Genomic DNA, 21,434 nt, shown 5'->3' on the forward strand with positions numbered 1-21,434 from the left:
CCAACCAACTCAACTATCTGGCCAGAGCCACAAGTCTTTTTAAAAGTTCTCCAGGTGATTCTGTTGTGCATCTTAAGCTGAGAAGCACTGCTCTGTGAGAAAAAAAAAAAAGAATTAAGAAATTAATAAAGGATTTTTAAATAAAAGTAAAAATTGGGTGGAAATCAATAGACATCACTGATTTTTACAGTAGGTAAATATTACCGTCAAAAAATTCCTAGGAGGTGAGGAATTCCTTGGTACAGTAAGGATAAAATGGCTTACAATTTAACTCTAGGCTGAAGCTGAACAAAATGAGATGGGCCGGGAAAGGACCAGCAAGGGAAACTGCTTGGAATGAGAACAAAGAGCAAGTGGTGAGAATGAGAAGTACATTCAGGTAAGGAATTCTGGGAAAGATGCTATACGTTGGGAAGTTTTCAAAAAAGACAAACCCTGACATGTGTCCACAATGGAATGTTACTGAATGGAGATGAATGTTAACAAACGTAGACAAGATTTGAAATCAGGGTCACCTTGGTCATCAACAGTGAAGAGGAAAATGCATGTGAGCAGCTGAAATCATAAAGGAACACAGAATCTCAGAGGCGTGACAAGATGACAGCATAATTGTGGAGACAGGTATTGTCAACCGTAGTGTAGATGTGAAAATGGGAGGTTTTGTGGAGTACATTTTCCCCCTACTCCCCCCGCCCCAAAATTCCTATGGTTTAGAAAACCAGGTATCCATTTTAAGACAGTTCTGTGTCAGTAGTTGTAATAATCAATAATCCTATTTTCACCAGTTAGCATTAAATGATTAAAACAGGCAGTAAATGCAAAACCAAATAAATTCTAAAACAATGGCAGAGCAAGAACATGGCCTCGCCGCCTCTATGACGTTCACAGTATCATCATCGTGTGAAGCCTCCCTCTTTTTACCTCGGTGCTTCTCTACACTCTGACCCTCCCCCCACCTTGACGCCTGTGCGCTGCTTCACACACCAGGGAGTTTGCAGAGGAAGAAAACACTTTAACTGTACACTAAGCTTAAGTACTATCAGACATGCCAGATCTCTAGCTCACTAAATCCTCTGAAGTATTCACATTATTGAAAATACTGTGCCCTAACCGGTTTGGCTCAGTGGATAGAGCGTCGGCCTGCAGACTGAAGGGTCCCAGGTTCGATTCCAGTCAAAGGTGTGTACCTTGGTTGCGGGCACATCCCCAGTAGGGAGGTGTGCAGGAGGCAGCTGATCGATGTTTCTCTCTCATCGATGTTTCTAACTCTCTATTCCTCTCCCTTCCTCTCTGTAAAAAGTCAATAAAATATATATTTTTTTAAAAAATACTGTGGCTGACCAACATCCCTCTGCAGGACAAATGTATGATGATGATTCTATAGCAAGAGACAGGTATACTATCAGTGTGTTGTAATACTGCAAGGAACTGCATAGATCTGTGATGGCGAACCTTTTAAGCTCAGCGTGTTAGCATTTTGAAAAACCCTAACTTAACTATGGTGCCGTGTCACATATAGAAATGTTTTGATATCTGCAAACATAGTAAAACAAAGACTTATATTTTTGATATTTATTTTATATATTTAAATGCCACTTAACAAAGAAAAATCAACCAAAAAAATGAGTTCGTGTGTCACCTCTGACACGCGTGTCATAGGTTCATCATCACTGGCATGGATAAACTTACCTGAAATCACCCAATCAGTGGTAAGGGCTTTAGAATCATTTTCACTTTAGTAGCTATTAAACCTAATGTATCCCAGTAATGAAAAATAATGTTTAATTTTTATAAGGAACATCAGCCCCCTACCTAGTCGAGGTAGGCACGGGGAATCAATTTTACTACCAGAGAATGCAAAAATATATACAGAGGAGAACTGCAAAAGAAATCCATTATAACAATGGCATTAGGAGTAAAATAATTCACATTATAGTCCCATATCATTATGGCAAAACATATTTTGCATCACTAAGTACAAGAGAAAGTGTAGCCCACAGACCACACTAGGTTAAAAACTAACTATAATGAATAGTACCTAACATTTGACATACCAGTGCAATTTCCAGGTCCTAGTTATTAAATCTACAGTAAAAGTGGTTTATTGATCTGTTTTCAACATTCTGAGGCATAAAACAGCTGTTTTGTTCAGATATGAGAAACAGCTATGGAAAACTCCTAGCCTACTGCCTGCTCCCAGCAGGCACTCAGCAGTGACAGTCCCAAGTCCACTAACTTGACCTTTCCCTCCCCACCTAACAGATAGATTCTAACCACCCTTTGAAGAACATCCATTGAACATTCTCAAATCAAGACAAGCACACTGCGTTAACAAAAGACACCTAATTATAAAAGTGTGCCTGTGCTAATTTCTTACAGATGAGGGTAAGTCAGATTTAAAGCTGACAGCGAGGAACAAAGCAAAGAAAAAAGGCAAAGGAAAGGAGAAACCAATGGGATGTGGGGTGCAGGGAAATGGTGGAAAGAGAACACAAAGGCAATGCTAGTGTGAAGAGTAAGTGACGAATTCTTCAAGTGCTAGGTCTATCATGGAATATGTACCCCATGTGAATGTGCTAAGAGTGCACAGAGCTGTAATGATCCCGGTTTTGGGGACTGCCAGAACTACCCCATTCATTCACATCCACAGTTTCAATGATTCGTCTGGGCAACCGGCCACCCCCAGGAGATGCTAACCCCAGAGACACCAACAGTAGTCAGTCTGAGGATGACAGCTTATCTTGCTTAGGAGCTGATTCTAGCAGAAGTGCCTCTCACAGGGTTCTCAGTGTCCTGTTTCTCCAGTGTGATCCTTGGTCTCTTAGGAAATGACTTTCCTCTCCCAGAGTAAACTAAACAAGACACTCAGAACAGTGTTCCCGCTAAATCCTCCCATGCTGGTGCTATGCAGTCCTTTCAAAGAGCAGCTCCTGTGATTAACTAAGTCGAAACCTCCCAAGGGTTGGCTATACAAAAGCCTGTGCATACCAAGCAAGGCTAACCCCAGGCCTGGTCATTTGCCCACTTAGTGCTGTGCCCCTCCCTCTCTGAAAGAGTCTTCCTTGGCACTGCTCTTAGAAACAAGTATTCCTTCTGCCTCTCTCTGAATTCCAGTATTGTCAGCCCTGAGCAACTCACAAAATTCCTCTTAACAGATCTCTCTAGGGCTGCACAAAAATTCAAAACTCACCGTCAGCCCTGGAGAGGTCAGAGCTCCTCATTGAAAGTATGCATGCTAAGTTATAATAATGAATTCTGGGCTAATAATTGTAGTTTTCTATTTTGTCAAAGTGATTTAGGATGAGCATTTTCATGATTAGGGTCCCATTATTTACAATTGGGATAAACTGCCCAGTTTTTCCAGATTAACACATAATAGTTACATTATGAAAAAGGTATTTTTCCTTATTCATTCACTCACACATATTCAAATGTCCAGCTCTGCCCCATATTCCTGAAAACGCAGTGAACAAAATGAACAGAATCCCAAGATGTCATATTAAAATTCTACAGTGTGACACTTATCTCCAAAATAATCTGGAATATTTTAAATATTTAATAGCAATAAATAAATAAATAAATTGGGTGATACAAAACATATAGGAAGTAAATACACCATGACTAAATATCTTAGGAATTCTTTATCATTTAAGCCTTTCTACACACTTTGAACATGTAACAATTATGGTAAGAAATATTGGGCACTGAAATATTTGCTGGTCACTTTAAGAGTGCTACTATTTTATTTTTAAGATTGCAGATCACATTGAATGTACTAATTGCTTGAACAGAATTATTTGCCAAGAGTAAAATTCTATAAAGCAAATCTTTATGACAAGAATAAAAACATATAGCACAATGGAGGTCAAATTATACTGTACTATAACTATCAAAAGATACATTTTACTCTTCCTAGCACAGCAAAGATAACTAGTTTTTCAAGCTTAATTTATAGCTTTGGGATTATAAGGAACATGCAAATATATTAACAATTTTCCTACTAAAATAAAGTCAATATGTATAATACAAAAAACACCTAGGGAGAAAAGTTTGTCCTTGCTTTTAACATGCACGTGTACAAACAAATAAACATCTATACTCACAGGAGTAACATACATTGACAAAAAGTTACATTTAGCAAAGATTTTTTTTTTTTTAAATCCTGCTAGGCCTTTTCTTTTTCTTTTTTTATTCTGTCTTTAGGGCTTGACAAAGAATGTAGAAAATTACCAAAGTAACAAAAAGGACACAAAACCACACTTCAAGCAAACTGCTTGTCAGTATTAGAACCTGGTTTGACAAACAGGTTTAATCCGCTTCCTCAAAGGTCATGCTATCAAGGTGAAGGATGAACGGCTTCTGCCGAGTTAGGCTGGCTGTCATTCGGGGAAGGAGTGCGCTCGGCCGCCTCTCCCACGTGGGTCGCTTTATCTGGCTGCCTTGCAGGAGGAAGCTCACTAGCGGTCCCCTCTTCACTAGGTGACAGAATACCAGGCCATTCATTTGACATCAGAACTTGCAGTGACTGTGTTCCGTCTTCAACATCCACTCGGATTCCCAAAGCATTAAGAATGTCACACTTGCACATGGGGCATGTTCCATGTGACAGAATCCAGGGGTCGATGCAATTCTTGTGGAAAAAATGTTTGCAAGTCAGAATACGAATTGTGTCATTAGGCTTGTAGAGCTCGAAGCAAACTACACAGCTGTCTCCGTTGGGACTGACTTCCTCATCCCCTTCTTTCAGTACCCGGAGCGGAAGCTGGCCAAATGCTAGCTTGAGATCTGTTGCTAAGCGCAGCCATCTCCTGCTCTGAACCCTGGCTACCCAAAGTCTTCGAATATGATAAAAGACAAAGTACGTAAACGTAGCGGTGGTGACAATCAAAAAAGAGACAAAGTAGTGATTCATCCAGATGATGTGTTTCCTCCCCATCTCCACCATGACTGTAACATGAACTCCCTTCCGAATCAAGTGCAGAATCTCCATGCCTTTTAAGTTACCAATCATCAAGACCACAATGTCTTCAAAGGCTTGATGAGACATGGGGAAAATCTGGTTGCCGGTCCCTGGGAAGTTGTAGACGATCACTCCGCTGGCTCCCTTCTCAACGGCCACCTTAATTTTCTGTGTGAAGGGACAACCTCCCCGTTCAACAAGTGCGAGCCACACCTTTGAGTTCTTCGATCTGCTGAAGCTGGTACTGGGATTGCAGGCATATTGCGATTTTCCATCTGGTGGCACAATAACTCCGGACACTCTCTTCAGAGTGGAGCTTCTTCCAAATACTCCAGTTTCCCCCAACTCTGACAGCATGCGATTCCCAACGTGAAATGATATGTTCATGTAAGCGGTCCAAACAGCGCTGGCTCTGCAGCAGTTCCGACTAAGCAGCCAAAGAAGAGTAAATTTCGCCAGCCAGGTCGATACAGTGCTGTTTCTCTGAGTGCCAATCTGGAGTAGATTCATCTCTCTCTGCCTAATAAGCCAAGGACCAATCCAATGAAAAGAGATGGCTCCCACATCTGTTGGCAATCAATTTAAAATAACAAAATGAAAAAAATCTTCCAGGTGAAAACAGGTTCCACCGTCTTCCAGCATGTTTTTGTGAGAAATTCTTAAAGATGTTGTATGAGTTGCAGATGTTTTATTAGAGGCAGAGAGAGAAAAACTTTACATTGGGAGAAAAAAATCCTAGTTTCACTGCTGTAACTCTACATACTGCTTACTGTTTGTTGGGTGATGTGATTATGACATAAAAGGCAACAGCCAATTAGATAAGAGCTTAGAGCAGTGGTTCTCAACCTTCTGGCCCTTTAAATACAGTTCCTCATGTTGTGACCCAACCATAAAATTATTTTTGTTGCTACTTCATAACTGTAATGTTGCTACTGTTATGAATCGCAATGTAAATATCTGATATGAAGGATGGTCTTAGGCGATCCCTGTGAAAGGGTCGTTTGACCACCAAAGGGGTCACGACACACAGGTTGAGAACCGCTGGCTTACAGCATCCTGTAAAATAAACTGGCTTGAAGGCGTCAATGTTGTTATGGGTAATTTTTCTAAGTTGTTATAAGCTAGATTTCATCCCTGAGTGGCAAATAATGTTAGCAGATACCACAATTAAACTAAAAATTAAATATAAAATTCATACAACACATGCATTTTAAAACCTGAACGGATATGCATATGGAAGAAAGCTATCTATATATATAAAAGCCTAATATGCAGTGTCCCCTCAGGAGTTCCACTGACCTGGAGTTCGATCACTCGCTATGACGTGTGCTGACCACCAGGGGGTGGCGCGGAACAAAGGAAGGCCGGGGCTGGCGGCCAGCAGCCGCTAGGGACCCTACCCATGCACTAATTTCATGCAATGGCCATCTAGTCTATATATATATATATATATATATATATATATATATATATATATATATATATATATACATACACACACACACACATACATACTAGAGGCCCGGTGCACAAAAATTTGTGCACTCGGGGGGGAAGGGTGGGTCCCTCAGCCCGGCCTGTGCCCTCTCGCAGTCTGGGACACCTCGGGAGATAACAACCTGCTGGCTTAGGCCTGCTCCCAGGTGGCAGAGGGCAGGCCCAATCCCTAGGTGCAGCCCCTGCTCGGGCTCAGAGCAGGGCCAATTGGGGAGTTGGGGCGCCGCCCCATCATGCACAGAGCAGGACAGATTGGGAGGTTGTGATGCCAACCCCAGTCACGCTCAGGGTAGGGCCGATTGGGGGGTTGGGGCACCGTCCCCTGTCACACTCAAGGCAGGGTCGATGGGGAGGTTGCGGCGCCACCCCCTGTCACGCACAGAGCAGGGCCAATCAGAGGGTTGGGGCACTGCCCCCTGTCACTCACAGAACAGGGCCCATCAGGGGGTTGGGGCACCGCCCTCTATCACCCACAGAGCAGGGCCGATCAGGGGGTTGGGGCGCTGCCACTCTCACACTCAGGGCAGGGCCGATGGGGAGGTTATGGCTCTACCCCGTCACACACAGAGCAGGGCCCGTGGGGAGGGGGGGAGCTCCCCCCTATCAGGCACAGAGCAGGGCGGCTCAGGGGGTTGGGGCCCCTTCCCCTGTCACACACAGAGCCGCAGGGCGATCAGGGGGTTTGGGCGCTGGCCCCCTGTCACGCTGATCCCGGTGCCAGGAGGCATATTACCCTTTTACTATATAGGGTAGAGGCCTGGTGCATGGGTGGGGCCGGCTGGTTTGCCCTGAAGGGTGTCCTGGATCAGGGTGGGGGTCACCACTGGGGTGCCTGGCCAGTCTGGGTGAGGGGCTGAGAGCTGTTTTCAGGCTGGGAGTGACTGAAGTTCCCAACCGCTCCTTTTTTTTTTTTATTCTGGGCCAGCTTTACCTTGAGGCTTGGCTCCAGCTCTTAGGCCTTCGGCTGCTGAAAGTAGGTTTCTGGCCTTTGCTTACAATGTTGCGAATCTGCTGGCTGAAGTCCGGCGGTATTTGTTACAATGTTTCTTAACTGCCGGTGCAGAGGCCTGCAGCCGCAGGCGGGGAACGTTGGTTTCCTCCAAGGATCCTCCGTCACTGAGGCAAGCAAGCCTCATGTTAGTTTCAAGCTGCCTGGCTGCTGGCCGCCATCTTGGCTGACAGTTAATTTGCATATCTCGCTGATTAGCCAATGAAAAGGGTAGTGGTCGTACACCAATTACCATGTTTCTCTTTTATTAGTGTAGATATATATGGCTAAATGTCAGCGTCTGTCCAACCAGTAGCTATGATGCACACTGGCCACCAGGGGGCAAACACTCAACGCAGGAGATACCATGATGTGTACTGGCTATTTAAAAATAAATGGCACCACAGACCTGGCACCAACAAACCAACACTCAGCTCCCCCCAAGTGGGACACAGGCCCCACTACCACCTGAGAGTGACACCCACCAACGCTGCCGAGACCCCGTGGTGCAAAATGCGGACCACAGCTCAGCCCAGAAAAAGTGGCTGTGGGCGCCAGGTAATGACATCATGTAGCAACGCCTGGCTTCCTCTCCCTAGCGACTAGCATCCTTGGAGTTTCTTCAGCCCAGGAACCCCACTTGCTTTATAGCCAGGTGCAAACACTTTACAGTTTAACCAAATGTTTATGAAGTGTTTTCCCGTGCCTCATCTCATTTGATCCTCACAGAAGTCCTGGAGTAGGGAGATAGGAGACTCGGTAGAATCCAACTTTCTTTCCATTAGCAAGATGCAAACACCGATATTAAAATATTTCTTCTAATTAATTTCCTTTCAATGTGCACAGATCCATGCACTGGGACACTAGTATAACTATAATTTTTCTTCAAAATAAATATTTTCAACAAAATGGCAAGTTTTAACAAAATAATTTAAAATTAGCACTGCCGCCAAATACATGGTAAAAATGACGAATTCTGTAATACCATTTTTAACTCACATTTGGTTAAAATGCACATTTTTTACTTATCATGTAAACCACTGTACTAAATTGACTTAAAAGCTTCCTCAGAAGTTTGGTGTGGATTTGATTTTTTAAAGTAGGGTATCCTGTTAAATGACACCAGCCTCACTTCCTCACACTTAACACTGATCAGGTATAGGAATGACAGCAGGAAAGACAGAAACATGAATCTCATTTCTCTGCAGACCTTGACATCTGATAATAATCTAACAATATTTTGAGGGAAGAAAAGGAAGGGTGCAGGAAAGTTTAAATACAACAGTTTTAGTTTAGTATAACTCATTGTCAACAAAAGTGTAACTACTGATTTTAAAAAGAAGAGTTTCAAGGTCCCCACCTAAAATCAACCACAGCCCTAACCAGTTTGGCTCAGCTGATAGAACATCAGCCTGCGGACTGAAGGGTCCCAGGTTCAATTCTGGTCAAGGGCATGTACCTGGGTTGCAAGCACATTCCCAGTAGGGGGCGTGCAGGAGGCAGCTGAATTGATGTTTCTCTCTCATCGATGTTTCTAATTCTGTATCCCTCTTCCTTCCTCTCTATAAAAAAATCTATAAAATATATTTTTTTAAAAAAAACAACCACAGCAGTGACTATTAAAGGCCACAGATGTTTTTAATAAAATGTTTGCCAAAATCAACAAACATCCCTAGAGGAAGACCTCACATACACACTGTCAGCTCTGCCTGTATTTTAGCTACACTTATGTCAATGGCACCATCTGACATTCAAGCCAAAGAGTGTGAACTAACAAACATGGGCAGTCACTGGGGCTGCCATACACTTTTTGGGGGGTATGTTTCAGTAGTTCTTATTCACCAGCTAGGAAATCAGTGAAGGATTTTGACCTTGAAGATGAATGCCTCTGACCTCTATGCACAGGATGCTAAGAGACACTTTTGGTTGGGTCTCACTAGGACAATGGATGCTAGGACTTCTTATGAATTGTGAATCAACAGCACGATGACTTGAGGCAGGAAAGAGGAAGGAGAAAAGGGCCATGTGTGCCCAGCAAAAAGTAGAATAAGAGACTACTGACATGAAATGCTGAGCTCATAATGGTCAATTTCCTTTACCAAAGGCCATTAATCTGCTTGTACTTCCATACAGTCCACTCTTTAAAAAAACAGTATAGTTAGTATGAAGTGTGTGGACACACAGAGTGCCATCTGAGTGGGACATCAGTGGTTCAGCATATTGTCCATAGAGATTTTCATCAAAACAATGTAACCCAAATCTTTCAGTCTCTCATGATTACACAGGGGTTTATTCATATGCTTGAAAAGAGTAAAAGTCAAAGTAAAGCAAAAGACAATTCAGAAGGGCAACTGAAAATTTCAACTCTGCACTTTCTACATTATTAAAGAGAGAGAGACCAGTATTTTGAGAAGAAAAGCATTTACTAGCTTATTTCTAGAAGGGAAATCTGATGACCATAGCTGAATCCTACTAGGGTAGGATTTAAAGTGCTCTGGTAAACAAAGGCGATTTTTTTGCAATGCTGCCCTAAATGAGACCTATAACAATTTAAAACAGTTTCAGTTACATAACTAAAAGTGCTATCATCTATATATATAAAACCCTAATATGCATAGTGTCCCCTCAGGAGTTCCACTGGGAGACCAGGAGTTCAATCGCTCGCTATGACATGTGCTGACCACTGGGAGTGGCGCAGAATGAAGGAAGGCCCTGGCCAGCAGCCAGAAGGCCCCAATGGGCTCTGATCACCGGCCAGGCCTAGGGAACCAACCCATGCACGAATTTCGTGCACTGGGCCTCTAGTCTAAAATAATTATTAAGAATATTAGAGGCCCAGTGCACGAAATCCATGCACTGGTAGGGTCCCTAGTGGCTGCCAGATGCCAGCCAGGGCCTCCCTCCCTTCCCCCGGCTTGTCCTACCCCGTGGTTGAACTCCCGGACAACTCCCAGTCAAGGAGACAATTTGCATCTACGCTTTTATTATATAGGATACTACCTACCCAGTTAGTAACTCTGGAAACCAGATCCTTTGGTTATTAATAAAATTAATTAATGGAGCATTAAATCAATATCTTATCCTATAATAAAGTTTATTAAGCAGAGATATTAGATATCAAATGTTAAAGAAACTATGGTAACAAAGTATAAAAATTAACATAAAAACCTTTAAAACAGTGGTTCTCAACCTGTGGGTCGCCTAAGACCATCAGAAAACACATATATAATTACATATTGTTTTTGTGATTAATCACTATGCTTTAATTATGTTCAATTTGTAACAATGAAATTGGGGGCCACCACAACATGAGAAACTGTATTAAAGGGTCGCGGCATTAGGAAGGTTGAGAACCACTGCATTAAAATATTATGACTAACTCTCTGTGACATCAATGTGACATTGTAATTTGAAGGTAAAGACTAATTTGCTTTGAACATATGCTAATGTCCTTATGCAAATAAGAGCAAAAATGTATAACAACTAAAACTTCTTAGAAAAACAACAAGTTCAAATAGGTGAGCATGATATGGAGTTTTATTTTAAAAACACACAAATTTCACCCTCTTTGGTACTTGGGTAGAGAAGCTGGAGTTGAATTTTCTCTCTACATATAGTGCTAAAAGAACTCATCTAATTTTAATCTTTGAAAAGACTTGGTTACATCTTCAGAAAATTCTCTGGGTTTCTTAAGTTTTCAGAATGTCACACTTGCACATGGGGCACGTCCTCCGGGCTAAAAGCCAGGGGTCAATGCACGCCTTGTGGAAAAAATGTTTGCAAGTTAAAATACGTACTGCATCTTGGGGTTTGTATGTGTCAAAGCAAACAACACAACTGTGTTCATTGGGATCGAGTTCCTTATCCCCTTCTCTGAGCACCCGCAGTGGAAGCTGAGCAATTGCTTTCTTCACATTTGCCTTTATCTGTCTTCGCCTCCTGGTGGAAGAATTGGGCGCTCGTGGCCTCCAGGCGCAGTACAAGAAAAGGTAGGCGACGGTGGGAGCCAGGAAGGTGAACAGAGACATGACGTAATAGCTCAGCCATGGCATGTGCATTCTCCCCACTTCGATGACGATCGTCACGTAGACTCCTTTCTGAATCAAGTGCAGGAGTTCCAGGCCTTTCAAGTTGCCTATCATCACTGCGACTGTATTCCCCGTGCCATGGTGAGACATGGGAAATACTTTGTTGCCAGTACCTGGATAGTTATAGATGATCACACCATTGGCTCCCTTCTCTGCTGCCACATTGATTTTATGCGTAAAGGTACAGCCTCCCCGTTCAATGAGGGCCAACCAAGAGTCTTCTGGCTGAGGCCTGCTGAAGTTGGTCAGAGAATGACAAGCATTCAGATTCCATCCTTCCGGAAGTACCACCGCACCGGCCACCCTTTCCAGGGGAGAATGATTCCCGAATACGCCACTCTCTCCTAGTTCGGATATAATGCGGTTTCCCACCTGAAATGTTATGTTCAGGTGGGCTGTCCAAATGGCTTTTCCTTCTGCGTCAGGGAGGCTAAGCAGGAGGAAGACGCTGAGCCTCAAGAGTCGAGATGAAACAGAACGATGAGTTGGAGGAGTAAGTCTAAGCAGGCTCATTCCTCCATTTGCCTGTGAACTGACACACATGAACAACAAAACGCCAAGTATAAAAGAAAGTCAAAAAAAAAAAAAAAGAGCTAGCTTCAATTGTTCACAGGTGATAATTAAAGCACGTTAATGGAAAAGGTCTGCCTGGATCAAAGATATCTTGCTCCTTCCAGTATTTTTATTTTGTGCAGATAACCTTTCTGACAATGAAACAAGAGTTGTTAGCACAATGTGATTTCAAGAAAAATATGACTTCCTAATGGGTGAATTGTGACATCAGAGGTAGTTAAGCCAATCCAAGAGTTTATGTTAGTGCACTGCATACTGAAATCCTATTGGCCAAAAAGCAACTAAGCAATGACTCATGGTTTTTAACAATTTGAATAAACTCTAAAGCAATGAATAAACAGACAAGAATATTATATTTACAGTCTTGGGTTTCTTTCCTCATTCTGGATAGGTTGAAAAGCTGCCTAACCATGTTCATACTCATTGCCTTACTATCTGTCAGGGAAAGCAGCCATCACGTACCTGGCCAGTCGCCAGTTTTCTTGGATGGTATGCTACCTAAAATGTCATTCTACGGGAAGCAGGAACAAATCATTCCTAGCATCTTCCAATAGCAAATGCTTGCGCAGGCCTAAAGACTCAACATGGGGGCAGTGTAATATAAACTTACATTGTTAGCCCAATATATTGTCATCTTGCAAGAAGAATTCAGCTTCATGCAATAAATAGCTACTGCAATTGTACTATGTGCTAGACCAGTGATGGCGAACCTATGACACGTGTGTCAGAGGTGACACGCGAACTCATTTTTTTGGTTGATTTTTCTTTGTTAAATGGCATTTAAATATATAAAATAAGTATCAAAAATATAAGTCTTTGTTTTACTATGGTTGCAAATATCAAAAAATTTCTATATGTGACACAGCACCAGAGTTAAGTTAGGGTTTTTCAAAATGCTGACATGTCAAGCTCAAAAGGTTCACCATCACTGTGCTAGACAAATACTAAGATGGGTCCTACATCAAAGAAGAACACAGACATACGCCTACTTTGTAGAGCACGTTATCCAGTGAGGGCAGATTTTAAGCAAATGCACAGAGAAATGCTTAAGTGCAAGTCCTGAGAAGGGCTCTGAAAAGAAAACAGAGTATCGCGAGAAAGAAGAGATGTAACAGGGAGTGAACTCTGATTAAAGAAGTCCAGGGCACTGCTCTCTAAGAAAGTGATACTTAGCCTAAGACCTGAAAGCTAAATCAGAATTGCCCAAGCAAAGAAGGAGTTAAGAAGATTTCAGGCAGGAGCAACCACAGTTTCAGGACCCCAAGATACGAAGATGGCAAGAGAAAGGATCTGAAGAAACAGAAGTTTGGCAAAGTGAGAAAGGAGAGAGCTAAGGGTGATGAGGGAGGAGAGGCAAAGGGCAGGCCATGTTCAGGGTCATGAACGTTAGAGTAAGGATTTGGGATTATGTCCCAAGGACAAGAGAAGCACTGAAGGGCTCTCAGCTGGGAAATGACATATAAGTGTCTCAAAGTGTTCACTTTTAAAGACGTGTGCTTTGACTGCCTTATGAGGAAAACAGACTGAAGGAGGAGGAGAATGGACTGGTGAGATGAGCTGCAGCAGAAGAAGCGAGTAGCTCCACCTCCTGAAATATCAGTAAAGATAGAGAGACATCTTTACTTTGAAGGTTGAATTAACAGACATGGTAACTGGAAGAGGGTTACCACAGAGGAAGGATGACAACTGTCACAATTCACTATGTTACTTTAACATTGCGAACTACAGAATATCCACTACTTTAAAGATGTTTTAATGCTTGCTTGATTTGATTTTAAAATTTCATGGAAGTCTGTTTCAGGGAGTCAATACATTGGCAACAAGCATTCAAACATTTATTATTTACTACATAGGACATTTCCATGCACGAGGCCTGCATATAAAACCCAGTGTGCAAATGGACACCAACATTTCAATCAGAGGCAGGCCATCACTTTTTGCAGTGCAGTGCACTAACAAAACAGTCTTTTTGTTTTGTTAATTCTCACCTGGAGATATTTTCCCATTGATTCTAGATAGAGTGGAAGGGAAGGGGGGGGGGAGAGAGAGAGAGAAAGAGAGACAGACAGACAGACATTGACATGAGACAGACGAGATATTTTCCCACTGTTCTAGATAGAGTGGAAGGGAAGGGGGGGAGAGAGAGAGAGAAAGAGAGAGAGAGAGAGAGAGAGAGAGAGAGAGAGAGAGAGAGAGAGAGAGAGAGAGAGAGAGAGATTGACATGAGACAGACACATGGACTGGTTGCCTCCATACATGTCCCAACTGGAGAGGGGGTTGATCCTGCAACCCAGGTATGTGCCCTTGACTGGGAATCGAACCTGAACCCTTCCCTGTGTGGTCCGACACTCCAACCACTGAGTCATACTGACCAGGGTGAGAATTTAGGCATTTTGTAAAAACCATTTATTATACTTACCAGCCCATAATATTTTAGTTAATACTTGCTTTTAAAAATAAAATTGGAACCAATCAACTTGCCCCATTCATACAGTTGTATTGAGACATTTTTCTGTTCACATCTGCATTGTCTTTCCATGTAGACTGTTCCCAGGTTCAAACAAAGTGTGAATTCCTGGCTTTTCCTATGAACATCTACAAAATGAAGCCTCACTCAGAAGACAATTTACATCATCATATTAAAAGCTGTTTGTTAAATTTGTGGTTATTTAACATTTGGGGTGGGATTTTTTTTAATGATGTGACTCTAACTTTACTTTTTTTTTTAATACATTTTATTGATTTTTTACAGAGAGGAAGGGAGAGAGACAGAGAGTTAGAAACATCGATGAGAGAGAAACATCGATCAGCTGCCTCCTGCACATCTCCTACTGGGGATGTGCCCGCAACCCAGGTACATGCCCTTGACCGGAATCGAACCTGGGACCTTTCAGTCCGCAGGCTGACGCTCTATCCACTGAGCCAAACCGGTTTCAGACTAACTTTACTTTTTTAGTTTGCTGAACTTTAAGGGTGAAGAGTTTACACAGTAACTATATTTAGGCTCAAAATTGATCTGAAACCTAGAGATTCTTTGTGTAGTTGAAGAGACCAATTTGAAGAATTTATGAATTCACCGTTTTTCTCACTGTAGTTAAGACAACAGTAGGTAGAACTTCCCTGCTCTCCTGCCTGAGTCTTAGGACAAATGCACCTACCTGTAAGAAGCAATCCCTTATCTCTACCACACCGGTTCACAAGGTGGGGGGTGTGATTTTGCCTCCCAAGGGGTATTTGGCTACTTCTGGATACATTTTTGTTTGTCACAAGGGGGAGAACTACTGGCATCTGGTGGGTAGAGGTCAGGAATGCTGCTAAACATACTAAAATGCACATGACAGCCTGTGCAATAAATCACTATCTGGCCCACAGTGCCAATAATAAGACTGAGAAACTATTCTCCCATGGGACAGCCATGGGGGGAGGATCCATTCCAGAACTCACTATCCCTGATGGACAATCACGCCTGAGCTCTCATCATGGAGTAAGCTTTTATACTAGTAATTGACAATGCTCCACTGAGGACGATGCCCTCAAACCACCCCCATTTCCTGTTCTTGGAATAGAAATGGTGGAGATCTCAGAAACAGTCCAGACCTGCCCATACCACCTATTAGCTCATGAAGATTGAAAACAATGCATTCATTTTATTGCACCAGATCTCAGTCTTCTATCCTGGGGCCAGACTGTTTGAGTGGGAGAGAAAGGCGGGTGCAGGCTAACAGTTACTACTCGAATCTATTCCTTAGCAGCACTTACCTAATACACAGAACGCCTTCCTTTTTATCAGCCAAATATTAACTGGGCTTTCCTTCTGCTGAACTTTGTAGGCTGGCTAAAGAGGACTGGCACAGACCGCTGGGGTGGACTGATCCAGGGGTCAAAAGTCCCTGCTCCTTCCACCTGGCCATTTGGCCTCTTTACAGGTATGCCCTGCTTTTCGAGAGTTCAGGTTACGCCACTTCACTTTTAGGCAAGACCTACGTTAGTGAGGATCTGTTTTCGCTAACCAAAGGAAATCCAAAGAGTTTTCACCTTTATGAAAAAAAGGTGAGCCCTGCCACATGTGGTTCAGTGGTTAAGAGTGTCGGCCAGTGCACCAAATGGCTAAGGGTTTGATTCCCAGTCAAGGCCACATACCTGGGTTGCAGGTTCGATCTTCACATGGTGGGGGCACATGCAGGAGGCAACCAATCGATGTGTCTCACATCAATTTTTCTCTATTTCTCTCTCTCTCCCCCCCAACCCCCCTCCCTCCCTTCCACTCTCTCTAAAAATCAATGAAAAAAATACCTTTGGGAGAGGATTAACAAAACAAAAGAAAAAAGGTGAAAAGTGAGGCCTGGCCAGGTATCTCAATTGGTTAGACGCAGTGGTTCTCAACCTTCTGGCCCTTTAAATACAGTTCCTCATGTTGTGACCCAACCATAAAATTATTTTCGTTGCTACTTCATAACTGTAATGTTGCTACTGTTATGAATCGTCATGTAAATATCTGATATGCAGGATGGTCTTAGGCGACCCCCGTGAAAGGGTCGTTTGACCGCCAAAGGGGTCGCGACCCACAGGTTGAGAACCGATGGGTTAGAGCATCATCCCAATATGCCAAGGTTGCAGGTCTAATCCCCAGTCAGGGCACATAGAAGAATCAACCAATGAATGCATAAGTTAAGTGTTAATTGATATCTCTCTCTCCCCTCTCCACACCCCACCCTCCGCCTCAAAAATCAATTATTTTTTTTAAGTTAAAATAGTATTCAGCATTTGTTTTGCAGCCAGTCATCATCAAGGCAGTGCTCACCACCAGCTCCTTCCCTGGGAAACACCCTCAGCATCTCAGCATCATCCCACCATAGCTTTGTATTGTGTCTATGAGCATCTGTGCTTTATGCTCAGTTCGTCTGTGCACCCATTAGCAAAATGTGTCCTAAAGTATCAGAAAAACTTAAAAGAGCCCATAAGGGCCAAAACCGGTTTGGCTCAGTGGATAGAGTGTCGGCCTGCGGACTGAAAGGTCCCAGGTTCGATTCCGGTCAAGGGCATGTACCTGGGGTTGCGGGCACATCCCCAGTAGGAGATGTGCAGGAGGCAGCTGGTTGATGTTTCTCTCTCATCGATGTTTCTAACTCTCTATCTCTCTCCCTTCCTCTCTGTAAAAAAATCAATAAAATATATTTTTTAAAAAAGAGCCCATAAGGGTCTTATGTTTAGTGTAAAACAGGGAGTAATGAAGTGTATTTGCTATGATTTAGTAGGTTAATTGGGGCTCTGGGAATGCTAAAAATTTTTCCATATAAATTAATGGTAATGGCTCCTTCACTTTATACCAGCCGTTTTCAACCTGTGGGTCTCGACCCCTTTGGGGGTCGAACGACCCTTTCACAGGGGTCACCTAAGACCATCGGAAAACACATACATAATTACATATTGTTTTTGTGATTAATCACTATGTTTTAGTTATGGTCAATTTGTAACAATGAAATTGGGGGTCACCACAACATGAGGAACTGTATTAAAGGGTGGCGGCATTAGGAAGGTTGAGAACCACTGCTTTATACCATTTGGGCGTATGAAGGGTTTCACAGGCACACTCTGCTGTGGGTAGCAGGGAAAGGTGTATGTTCATCTTCTTACGTAGGCTCACTTCATGATCCCCTGATGTGGCCACTGTTGTTCCAGGTCTCCAAAGGCAGCATGGCAGCCCACACCCAGAAGCACTGAGAGACTGTTCTTCTCCCGTATCTGAGAGTAAGAGAATTCCCCCCACCCCTCCCAGGAAGCTCCCATCAGTGGCTTCCTTCAATGACCCTCCAGCAGTGCTTCACAAAGGCATGACTAATAAAGCCTGGAAATCAGACTATCTTGCTTGGCTCAGTTAATCAAGATTTATCCTTGTGTGGAGAACCCTTCCTGGACTGAGCACAGGCTCTAAACTCCTGAGGTTTACCCAAAGAAATGGCACTTAAATAATCATGAACCACAGCCCCCGCTGATTTGTCTCAGTGGATAGAGTGTTGGCCTGTGAACTGAAGAGTCCCGGGTTGCAGGCTCGATCCTCAGTAGGGGGTGCGCAGAAGGCAGCCAATCAATGATTACTAGCAACTCTCTCATCATTGATATTTCTATCTCTCTCTCTCTCCCTTCCTTGCTGAAATCAATAAAAATATATTTAAAAATAATAACCATAAACCACAACAAACATTTATCATACTGGACACACTGATATAAGCCAGAACCTATATTATTAGGGACACAATATGGCCCTATTCTTAAGAAGGTCATCATCTAGACAGGAGAAACGAGTTACATACAAACTAGGTGTGTGCATGTATCCTAACCTCTAAGTCCCAATTACAAATTCAAAAAGGTTATAATTTTCATTAAGCTAGGGAGGAAAATCAGCTTATCTCTAGCCCTCTGCTGTTCATCAACCTCTGTTAAAAATGTTCAAACTTCCAGAAATCACTATTCTTCTAAGAAAAATAGTCAAATACATCCACATAGCATTGCCCAGACAGCATATCTAATGTGCAGGGAATACTGAAGAGGCTTCAATAAATTACTCCACAAGTCACAATATCCAGGGCTATGCCATTATTAGAGAGCTCAAAGAAGTCACAAAACACACTGGGTTTGCATTTAAGCTTGAAAACAACTATACAGGTTTTCTCTGAGTAATTAAATGCATCATAATGGGATTTGGCAGGAACAGAATACTTGCTCTCAGTCGTTTACTAAGAACAGCAAATATTTTCTGAAAGCAGTATATTTATTTTTAAAGATTTTTAAAGGTAAAACTAAATTTAAAAATTTTACATTTGTTTGCAAATTGGTAAATCCTCATAAAAATTAATGTATTTTCTCCTAAATTTCTCCTACAAGTTAATCACTACTCCTACATATTCTAACATATACAATAAAATTCCTCTTTTTTAGCCCTGGCCAGATGGCCAGTTAGCTGGAGTGTCGTCCTGTACTCCAAAAGGTTGTGTGTTCGATTCCTGGTCAGGGCACATACCTAAGATGTGGGTTCATTCCCGGTCAGGGCATGTATGTAAAGCAACTGCGCTCTCTCTCTCTCTCTCTCTCTCTCTCACACACACACACACACACACACACACACACACACACACAATCAATAAAAACATATCCTTGGGTGAGGATTAAGAAAGAAGAAAAAATATTTTTCAGATACTTTTTTCTCACACTATTTTTGAATTTAGCAAAGATCTAAATATGCTAAAATGGGATATGGTAAATTTTAAAATTAATACATAAGCTTCTGAATCACCTTGATAGTCACACACTACAATAGGTCAGGTACAGATGCATGAAAATCACAAAATTTACTCAGGCTCCTCTTCCATTATTCTTTCTATTAACCAATATAACAGCTTTTAATACATTAAAACTTTGGTAATTAAGTATTTTGGGAAAATAAACAGCCAGAACAGACATATTTTACATCACCAGACCACTCACTAACCATGATTTCTTCACTATGTAACACAGGATTACTATTCCTCTCTATTTATCTGCAAGCCTACCAGTGGGATTCATGAGTAAAGAGAATCATGTATTCACTTTACTCCCAAGGCCCAAGAAGCCTTTGTGACAGGGAAATACTCACTGACGTTTCTCAAACACCTAACACAGTGCCTGGCTCCGAAGTGTTTGTGTGAGTGAGGGATTCCCATGCACAGGTTTACCACACTTGAATGAATACGCTCCCGACTGCTTTAGTTTGGCCTTCATAATCATCCCCACAGCCTAGAATTTTGCAATAGCATCGAATCCCCCATCACTGTTTTTCTCACCTTGAATTCATTCTGTTCCCAGAACAACCCATAGGAAAAAAGTAATGAAGTTTACACAGGCAGTCCTGCTGGCTTGAAACCTATGTGGCTCCCTCTAGCCAAAGGACAACACCCGAGTTCCTAGGGCAGAAGGATGAGCCTCTCTATGCTAAGGCCGCAATCACTATATGCGAGACCGACAATAGGCTTTGTCCCTTCTGCAAAACTGCCTACAAACTACCCCTACGAGAGGTACATTGATGGGGAATCGGCCTCAATTTCTTCCCTTCCTGTACTGACACACCTCTTGCAATGTGACTTAGCAGGTCCTTCCATGAGAAGGTGGGATTTCTCTCTCCTCCTCTTCAGTCTGTGGCCTGGTGACATACGTGGGTGAACAGACTGAGCAGAAGTGCTGATGTGCCATTTCTGAGCCTAAGGCTGAGGAGCCCTGCACTCCTCCCCGCCACCCCCAGGAAGGAATGCCAGCCTGAGGGAGGAGGAGACACTACCTGGAGGAGAGCCCTGTGGCCTATCTGAGGTCCCCCTAGATCCACGTACAGATGGGCAAGCATGCGAGAGCTTAGGATGAACAGAGATGTTACGTGATCCTGAGCTGGTGACAGACACGAGACTGAGTCTAGCCATGACCTGAAGAATCACCTCGCCGATCTAGGGACAGCTGAGCAGTAACAGATGCTGACTCCCTTTTTATAGTTTGTAAGAAAAATTGCCCTGGTATATACTAAGGTGCGGAGTAGTACATTATGCAGCAACTGATACAGTTCTCTCTACAATATTATCTATTCTATTAATCTCTTGAGGACTGAGATTAAATCTTATTAATTCTCGTTTTCTTCAATACTAAGTTTCCAGCACAGTATCTAGCACACCATAGGTTCTCAACTAAGGTTGAATTACATTGAAAATGTCATTATCCTCTGCATTCTAACTTATACTATTCCTCACGCAATAATGTATCTATTTAGTTTTATCTTTATGAGGGTGATTATGTTTGTTAGAATACAGAGTAGTTAAGACTATGCATAAAAAGTTCAACCATGAATTCTTTTATTCATTAAATACTCATGAAAATAGATTTATTATGTCCATACCTAAATATAAAAACAAATGAGCATTTGAAATATGACCAAATCTTTTAACATTTTTATGGGTATAAATCAAACTACTTAAATTATACTCTCTTCTGCATTCTGAATTCAAGCCACGGTCTATATAACTTTACCACTAAACAACTTTTTCTTCTCATTCAATCTGAGTTAGAAGCTGAAATGGTAACCAACAGAGTAGAAACCCACTACTAGTCTGGGAAGTAATGGAGGAAATCTCACACCACAGCCTCTGCATTGGGAGGGATAAAGCATGGAGCTGAACATCCTTAAGTAAACACAAGATGAAGGGTGGTATTTGGTGGCATTGTTACCTGGAGCCTAGGACAAAACACATCTTAATAGTAACCCAACCATTTAGACTGGATTTATCTTTTTAATAACCACCAGAACTGGTCCTGT

At 42.4% G+C, this 21,434-nt stretch overlaps 2 protein-coding genes across 11 annotated transcripts in view; both read right to left on the reverse strand.

Annotated features, from left to right (window-relative positions):
* Window positions 1-21,434, reverse strand: part of CADPS2 (calcium dependent secretion activator 2) — a 485,821-nt gene that overhangs the window by 339,001 nt on the left and 125,386 nt on the right. The gene's annotated exons all lie outside the window — the stretch shown is intronic.
* LOC132211414 (E3 ubiquitin-protein ligase RNF133-like) lies at window positions 4,048-6,366 on the reverse strand. Its single transcript, XM_059656099.1, has one exon. The coding sequence runs from the start codon at window positions 5,468-5,470 to the stop codon at window positions 4,337-4,339; it is 1,134 nt and encodes a 377-aa protein (XP_059512082.1). The 5' UTR covers window positions 5,471-6,366; the 3' UTR covers window positions 4,048-4,336.

The sequence above is a fragment of the Myotis daubentonii genome, chromosome 10, assembly GCF_963259705.1.
Source record: "Myotis daubentonii chromosome 10, mMyoDau2.1, whole genome shotgun sequence".
NCBI lineage: Eukaryota > Metazoa > Chordata > Mammalia > Chiroptera > Vespertilionidae > Myotis > Myotis daubentonii.

Coding starts and splice junctions, on each gene's coding strand:
- LOC132211414 (XM_059656099.1), bottom strand. CDS start 5,470: ATGAATCTACTCCAGATTGGCACTCAGAGAAACAGCACTGTATCGACC.